The sequence below is a fragment of the Malaclemys terrapin genome, chromosome 2, assembly GCF_027887155.1.
Source record: "Malaclemys terrapin pileata isolate rMalTer1 chromosome 2, rMalTer1.hap1, whole genome shotgun sequence".
Classification (NCBI taxonomy): Eukaryota; Metazoa; Chordata; order Testudines; family Emydidae; genus Malaclemys; species Malaclemys terrapin.
The window spans coordinates 117,826,175-117,835,061 of NC_071506.1; the positions used below are offsets into that span (position 1 = coordinate 117,826,175).

Here is an 8,887-nt window from a genome sequence, read left to right on the forward strand (position 1 = left end):
ACTTATAGGCTCTAAAGTTTGACTTTTTTTATATAACTGCACTCAAATAAAACAAAGTTCTACATTTGTAAATTGCACTTTTACGATAAAGAGATTGCACTACAGTACTTGTATGAGAACTGAGAAATACTATTCTAGTTTATCTTTTTTACAGTGCAAATATTTGTAATAAAAATAGTATACTGAGCATTGTACATTTTGTATTCTCTGTTGTAACAGAATTAAATATATTTGAAAATGTAGAAAACATCCAAAAATATTTAAATAAATAGTAGTCTATTATTGTTTAACGGTGCAATTAAAACTGCGATTAATCGCGATTAATTTTTTTAATCATTTGACAATCCTAGTTACAAGCTTTCATTACTTTGCATACAAAAGTAATGCAAGAACTGGGTCGGAAAGGAAAGTATATCAGTTTTCTTCACTCTACTGTAGATAGGGATCTGATTGCTATTTTCCTTTATGCACTCCTGATTTATAAGACTGCCATAAAATTGACTGCTGCTTGTATTAAATTATCAGAAGCATTTCTTTGTATATAAGAGTATGTAAACTGAATCAGCCAAGTATTTCCAATTTGGAAGACTGATCTTTTATTTCACATAGTTCACATTTGGACTCAAAAAGGCGACGAACTTTTATAAAATAAAGTTTAAAAATATCTGTGGATGAGTACGATGTAAGTATTGGTATCTCTCATGGAGAGAGAGGGTATTTCAGAAACTTCTTTTCCAGTTCTTTTTTAAATGAACAGTGGACTTTCTACTAATCCCTTTGGAAGATTACTCCAGACTAATAGATTTCATCATGAGAAAGATTTTCCTGACATTCATGTTAAGAGTTCCTTTGTTTATTTTCATCCTATTACTCTTTGTTGCAGTTCTCTGTACTACCTTAAACATTTCCTCCCACTCCTTAGTGTATATTTACTTTATTTATTTGTCACAGTTGTTACATTACCTGTCTTTTTCTCCCTCCTTCTCCATCACTGATTACTCAAACTATACATAGGTTATTCTTTTAATATTTCCATGCACGCGAATTTCTATGCATGCAGATCTTCCCCTGTAACTTCTGGTATGCACAAAATGCTCTCTATAAAATTAAGTTTTTGTTTATAATTTTCTAGCCCTTCTGACTATCAGAGATTTGTCTATATCAGAAAAGTTTTCACAAATGCACCACTGTAATTTCATTAAATAGTTACACCAGAACAAACCCTAATGTAGATATGCTTCACTGAAATAAAGCAATATTTAATCCCTATGTAGGTTCTGTCCAAATCTGCAGACAGACTAAGGCTATGTTCACACTGCACTCTCGTCATTTAAACTTTTGCCACTTAGGGTGTGAAAAAAACACCCACCCCTGAACAACAAAAGTTTTAATGGCGAAAAGCACTAGTGTGGACAGCGCTTATCCGGCAGAGACTCTCTCCCAGCGACGAAGCTACTACCCCTCATTTGAGGTGGTTTTATTTTGTCTCCAAGAGAGCTCTCTCCCAATGACAAAGAGCGGCTACCCTGCGCACCTTACAATGGTGTGGCTGCAGCGGCACAGCCACGCCATTGTAAGGTGCACAGTATAGACATAGCCTGAAACAACAGCTCTTAGGGTCTAATTCAGAGACTATCCAAATCAATGGAAGCCCTTCCATTAACTTCAATAGGCAGGGAATTAAACTCCGAGAACTGTCAACCACTACATTCATCTCAACAGTGATCACCAGGAAGCCACGAATGAGAATTAAAGGTCAGCATTAACCACTTAGCAGAAACCACCAAACTAACAGGCTCAAGTATATCCAGTGGGTTTATATTTTCCATTCATTCTAACGCACAATCCACATGAATTTAAGGCCATGTCTATACGTATAGTGCTGCAGTGGCACAGGTGTACCGGTACAGCTGCATTGTGTGTGGTGAAGATGTTCTATGCCTATGGGAGAGAGCTCTCCCATCGGCATAAATAAAAACCACCTCTGCAAGTGGCATAAGCTATGTTGGTGGGAGAAGCTCTCCCACCGACATAAGGCTGTGCACATGAGCACTTATATTGGCGTAACTTGTGTCACTCACGGGGGTGGAATATTCACATCCCTGCCAGCATAGGCTGTAGTGTTGACAAAGCCTTGCAAATTTTAGCTACAAATATGTTCTAGTCCAGGGGCGGGCAAACTTTTTGGCCCAAGGGTCACATCTGGGTGGGGAAATTGCATGCAGGGCCACGAACGTAGGGTTGAGACAGGGGTGCAGGAGGGAGTGCGGGGTGTGGAATGGGATGGTGTGTGCAGGAAGGGGCTCAGGGCAAGGGGTTGGGGCAGAGGAGGAGTGCGGGGTGTACAAGGGGGCTCAGGGCAGGGGGTTGGGGTGCAGGAGGGCGCTCAGGTTAGGAGGGGTGTGGAGTGGGGCAGGGGGCTCAGGGCAGGTGGTTGGGGTGCAGGAAGGTTGCGGGATGTGGCAGGGGGCTCAGGACAGGGGGTTGGGGTGCACGAGGGGTGCAGCAGGGGGGCTCAGGGCAGGGGTGCAGGAGGGTTTCGGGGTGCGGGCTCCGGCCAGGCACTGCTTACCTGGAGTGGCTCTGGGGTGGCAGTGGTGCCGCGCCGCTAAGGCAGGCTCCCTGCCTGCCCTGGCCCCGTGCCGCTCCCGGAAGCAGCTGGCACCACGTCCCTGCGGCGCCTGGGGTTGGGGGCTGGGGAGAGGACTCCACGCGCTGCCTTCACTTGTGGTTTCCACACCTGAAGCTCCCATTGGCTGGGGACAGGGAACCGTGGTCAATGGGAGCTTCAGGGCAGCGCGTGGAGCCCTCTGCTCCCCCTCCCCCAGGGGCCCCAGGGACGTGGTGCCGGCTGCTTCTGGGAGTGGCATGAGGCCCGCAGCATCACAGGGGTGGCAATTCTGTGGGTCGGATCCAAAGCCCTGAGGGGCTGAATCCGGCCCGCGGGCCATAGTTTGCCCACCCCTGTTCTAGTAAGTTCTACTCCCAACACAGAACTTTTCTGTCAGTCTCTATCTCCACTCTACCCCAGGAACCTTATATGAATTGACATTTGTACCATTTGTCAACCTTTTAATTTAGGATTTTGAACCCTTATCCGCTCGCTGATGTTTCTCAGTCTGATGCAGAAAAATACTAGGACTCCCGTACACAACTTAGGTCAGCAGAAAGTTGGGCAGATTCTATCTCCAAAGCATGTGGACTCTTGGTCCCCAATCAGATACAAGAAAATAGAATAGCGGTGGGAGGAGTCACAGAATGTAAAAGGATGGAAACTGGAAAGTCAGGAGGAACAACACCAAGCAGAGAGAACCCTCAACTTGATCTTCCACATTAAGACATGCCCCCACCACCACCCAAACACTCCTGTGTTCTCCCAACCTGAGCACCTGCTCCCAAAAATCCTCTTGAGCACCCTCCTTTGCGTTCATCATCTTTTCCTCTGTATTGAAAGGCTGAAAGGACCCTGGCGCCCATCAACCCTGCTCACTGTTTTGCTATCCTGACTGCTTCAGAGGAACATGATACCTTCTTAGCACTGCCTGATCCTATTGCTTCTCCAGTGCACCCTGGCCCTGACAAATATAAGGAAGCAAGAGAACAGAATTCACCTCTCTTGCATAGGAGGGCAATGTTCTAACCAGACACAAAAACAAGCAGACAGTCCCCATAATTCAAATAAAACAATCTTTAAGAATTTGGGTAAGTATTTCAGTTAATGAAAGCGTTGTGTGCATTGTTCTCAGTCACCAGATTTGAGGCTCCTGTGGTGTGTTTTGCATGGTGTTATGGAATTTCTATGAAGTTTTGTACAGATCAACAGGCACTAAAACAACCTAATTCAAAACTCCTTCTGTCTTACAATACCAGCTGGAAAATGGTGGAATAGGACCATAGAGAGAAAGAAGATTTTATTTATATATACACCTCTACCCCGATATAACGCAACTCAATATAACACAACTTCGGATATACGCGGTAAAGCAGCACTCCGGGGGGGGCAGGGCTGCGCGCTACGGCGGATCAAAGCAAGTTCGATATAACGCGGTAAGATTTTTTGGCTCCCAAGGACAGCATTATATCGGGGTAGAGGTGTGTGTGTGTGTGTGGCCCAGCAACCTCTTGCTAACTAAATTCTGCAGATTCTGGCAAAAAATCCCAAAGTAATTCTGATGGGAGGGGTGTTGCCCCAATTTCATAAGATTAAAATATCACAGATTGGGCAAAAAGGTTTTAAACACTTAAGTAAGCTAACCTTTTATATATACACCCATAGTAAAGTACATTTCCTAAAGTATTCTCTATCAGAAAGCATAGCTAATATTATACACAAACCTTGGGCCTATGAAATTCAACATCATATTTTGCTATTAACTAGGTATTACAATAAAACATTTTTGCACCATTATAATGTTTTTAAAATACATTTTCATGTGACCCAGAAATAGTATGTGTTGTTTTTTATTTCTTTGAAAAGCAACTGGTAAAAAAAGCCCTTCAAACTATTACAGCCAGAAATCAGATTACAATTAAGACAGGTCCAACACCGGGTATAAAAAGTCTTGACCAAACCCCTTCCCCTTTATATTAAGCCAGTAGTTCCCAAATTGTGGCCCATGAAGCCCTCATAAACCCATCTCATGCTGGGTAAAATCACCAGAGCAAGAGACCACTACAGGACTTAAGAGGTTGGGAGGGCATGGCTGATGTATGGCTACATATTTATACCTAGGGCTTGTCTATGCATAAAATACTGCAGCTACACTGCTCTAGCACTTCATCACCTATACCAACGGGAAGGGTTCTCCCATCAGCGTAGGTTATCCATCTCCCTAAGAAACAACAGCTAGGCCAACAGAAAAATTCTTCCATTGACCTCATGCTGTCTACACTGGGGGCTAGGTCTGCATAACTACACCACTACACACCCCTACACAATGTAGCTAGGTCCACCTAACTTTTTAGAGTAGCCCAGACTTTAGGTCGACAGAAGATTTCTAGCCCTAGTGCTGTCTACACTGGGGTAGGTTGGCATAATCACATCTCTCAAGGGTGCAGATTTTTCATGCCATTGAAACATGCACCTATGCTAATGTAAGTTGCCAGTGTAAGTTAGCTCTATGTCAGTGGTTCCCAAACTGGGGTTCATGAGCCCCTGGGGGTTCGCAAACTTTTGCAGGGGATTCTCGGGGAAAAAAATCCCTAATGGCGGACAGAGCTGTCCCTAGTGACCCTGGGCAGCACAGGACCCTGGACTTCCAAGAGCTAAGCAGATCAAAGCAGGCAGATCTATCACACTGAGGAGATTGAAACTTCAAGACTCCTTATAAGAAATGGAAAGAGAGATGGATATTTTTTGCTGTTTTTTAAATTAAATTGGCAGCTAATATTGTTTTTTAAAATTATTATGAAGAACAAGTTTAAGCTTCATTGTAACATACGTTGTTTGCCTGGACTGCTCAAGACCTGAATGCTTGTGTAGGAGGAACTCTGAGTTGGCTTGTTAAATACCTTCATGCTGTTTCACATCCGATACTCCTGGGTGAAACATAGAAGTCTTGTCTTACAACAGGCTTATTCAAAGCGATACAAGCTACAAAAGTGATATCTTGGAAGAATGTTGCTGTTTTCATAATGTAATAAAAATACTGTCTTGATAAATATTAATTAATAATAAATATTGTGCAATAAGCATATCATAACAAATTTATATTTCCAAGATCACTGCTTTTATAATTTATACGCCAGTAAAGGAGAAAATCCCTGGAAATATTTTTTTTAGGAGGGGGTTCACGAGACCTGACATTTTAGTGAAAGGGATTCACAGGTTGTTGAAGTTTGGGAACCACTGCTCTATGTCCACATGGGAGGAGGGTGGGGAAGGTGGTTAGTCTGGTTAATGGATTGCCTGTGATCTCAGCAGGAGCGAGGGCAGCTCTCCTCCCCTGAGCATTCAGGGGGCCTGGGGTCTTTGGTGGCTGGGGTCCTTCCGCTCCGCATCTTCAGGGCACTTCGGCGGTGGGTCCTGGAGCGAGCGAAGGACCCGCCGCCGAATTTCCACCAAAGATCTGGAGCGGAAGGACACCGCACCGCCGAATTTCCACCAAGGGCGGCAAAATGCCGCCCCCCCCCCCAAATCCTGCCACCCATGGCAACTGGCTACGGTCGCTTAGTGGAAGCGCCGGCCCTGGATCTCAGGGTAGTTGACACCTGTGCAAAGGGCTACTGGAGATTTCACACATGTATGGCGAGGCCCAGCCTGCCCCTTACAAGAGTCCCAGCCACCTGGAGTTCAGGCAGTCACTTTTAACTCCAGATAAAAGTCTCTAATAAAGACCAAAGTGCGAGAGATCCTTGCTCTCTCACAAAATGCTTTGCACCACGACTCTAACGCCCACAGCACTAAACACAAGACAAGCCTGGCCCTGGCCTCCTCACCCCAGAACGCTGCCCAGCCCGCGTTCCCCAAAGGCAGCCGCGGGTGCAGCGAGTACGGAACAGCCCCCAAGCTGCTGGATGCCCACACGCGGCGGGAGCCGGCCCCCGTTTCACTAGGGGGAGCAGGCCGGCGACCAGCAGCTCCAGCGCGGGAGGGGATTAGCAATACTCCTCCTTGGGGTGAGCAGCCAGTGTGAAAAATCGGGATAGTGGCGGGGGGTAAAAGGCGCCTATACGAAAAAAACCTCCACGAACATCAGGACTGACCCTCCCCCTCCCCCCCCCCGGCATCTTAGCAACCACCCCTGGGCGCCCGAGGCGGGAAGGGAGGAGCACGAGGAGCCCCGAACTCCAAGCGCGTGCACGGCCTCTCCCCCTCGCGGCCTGGCTCGTGCTCGCTGGGGCCGAGGAAACGGACGCCGCGTGCGGTCTCACGCCGAAGGCCCAGCCGGGGCCCTCGCGACTCGCCCGCTCCCCCCGGCAAATGAGCCTTAGCGACCGTTATAGCCACCTCCCGCCACAAGGCGCCTCATTGCTTCTCCCTCCCACTTCCCCCCCGAGAGGCGCCTTCCCAAAGGGGCCGCCCTGTCTCTTACTCGGGCTCCCGCAGCACAGACTCCACCGCGGCGGCCATTTTGAACTTCCAAACTCCTTCGCTGCTGCTGGTGAGACGGGGCCGCAGCGCATGCGCGATGGAGCGCCAAGGGTCGAGGCGAGGAAACGCACCAGCTCGGCGACCACCGGAAACGAACCTCACCCTCCAGCGAGGGAGTAAGTTACTTCCGGTGGATCTTTTTCTAGGGAGCGTCTTTAAAGAGCCACCTCCAGGCCCAGCAGCGCAATCCTAGAACAAGTGGTTGGGGAAGGGAGTCTTAGCCAGTCCCCGAGGCTCAAGCGATCTATACGCGGCGCCGTGACACTGGCAGCTGCCTGGGGCGGGCGCACCCAGCGTTTGAGAGGTGGGTGGATGATGGTGGCGGAGGGGACAGGAAATTTGGGGTGATTATAGAACAAAGGGGAGCGGGTGAAAGGCAGGTGCTCAGGACTTCTTGGGATGTGTGGCCCCTTGATGTCACGCCAAATAAGAAATGGGATCCTAAACTCTGAAAACCGGAGTACAACCAAAAACTACCAAGGTTGCCTGAATGTGTGGACATATGGAGTTAATTTAAGTAAAAGAGAAACTGCCAGGGAGCCTAGGGCCAAAGTACAGACATTGTCAGGGCCGGCTCCAGGCACCAGCCCAGCAAGCAGGTGCTTGGGGCGGCCATCGGAGAGCGGTGGCGTGACCGCTGCTGCTGAAATGCTGTTGAAGACTGAAGCGGCGGCGGTAGAAATCGTGAATGTGGCTTTTTTTTTTTTTTTTTGCTGCTTGGGGCGGCAAAAACCCTGGAGCCGGCCCTGGACATTGTGGCTATTGTTGAATTATGTTTTATAAAACTTAATAGCTCATAAACAAGATTTCATCGTTTATTGTTTTAATGTCAGAGCAGGCTTAGATGAGCATCTGCAACCCAGATACTCAAGGCATTTGCAGCCTTGCCCTAATGTATTAGAAGAAGACAATGAGGCTATGTCAACACTATCACTTTTGTTGATATAACTTATGTCACTCAGAGGTGTGAAAAAAATGCACTGAGTTACACAAACAGAAGTACCAGTGTGGACAGCGCTATGTAAGTGTGACACGCTCTCCTGCTGACATACCTACCATGGCTTGTTGGAGGTGGTTTAATTATGTCAATGGCCATGGGAGAGCTCTTTCCTGTCGACCTAGTGTGGCTACACAAGCGATCTTACAGCAGTGCAGCTGCATCCGTACAGCTGTGCCACTGTAAGCTCTCTAGTGTAGATATGGCCCTAAACTGAGTAGGAAGTCTTGCAAGATTGTCATGAAAATCTAGCAGCTAGTGATAATATTTGGGGGTGTGAATTATATTTTGCATTTTTTAAAATAAATTATTCTGGATGGGAAAGGGAGACTTTTGTCAGCTGGAAAACAAAAATGAACCCCAGGTGTCTGTTTTCATTTTCAAAATGGGAAGAAATGCAGTAAAGAAACAGCATAAGCACAGAAAATTAAACTAGATTTTAAAAATGGTTTCAGTTGTGATAATCTCAGGTGCTAATTATGCTAATACTTACTACTTCGCTATTATTACCTCATTCATTATAGGTACTAGATAATACTTAGCCCTGCCTTGAGTGCAGGGGGATGGACTAGACTAGACGGCCTCTTGTGGTCCCTTCCAGTGCTAGGATTGTATGATTATGGCCTAGTTATTTCTTAGTCCTGCCTCAGTGCAGGGGACTGGACTAAATGACTTATTGAGGTCCCTTGCAGTCCTGCACGTCGATGATTACGTTCTGAAAGACTAACCAAGAACTGTGCTAAGCACTGCACAGAGTACTAGATGACAATATCGCGTTCCAATACCTGGGTCAAAGA

The 8,887-nt window shown here is 46.9% G+C and overlaps 1 protein-coding gene across 4 annotated transcripts in view; it reads right to left on the minus strand.

Moving 5' to 3' along the window:
- Positions 1–7,124, minus strand: part of PRPF4B (pre-mRNA processing factor 4B) — a 51,929-nt gene extending 44,805 nt beyond the window's left edge. For all 4 annotated transcript variants that reach the window (XM_054017091.1, XM_054017090.1, XM_054017093.1 and 1 more), the window contains exon 1: positions 7,035–7,124. In XM_054017091.1, the coding sequence (XP_053873066.1) occupies positions 7,035–7,072 (38 nt within the window). In that variant the 5' untranslated portion in view covers positions 7,073–7,124. The remainder of the gene's footprint in view (positions 1–7,034) is intronic.
- Between the last annotated feature and the right edge of the window lie 1,763 nt (positions 7,125–8,887).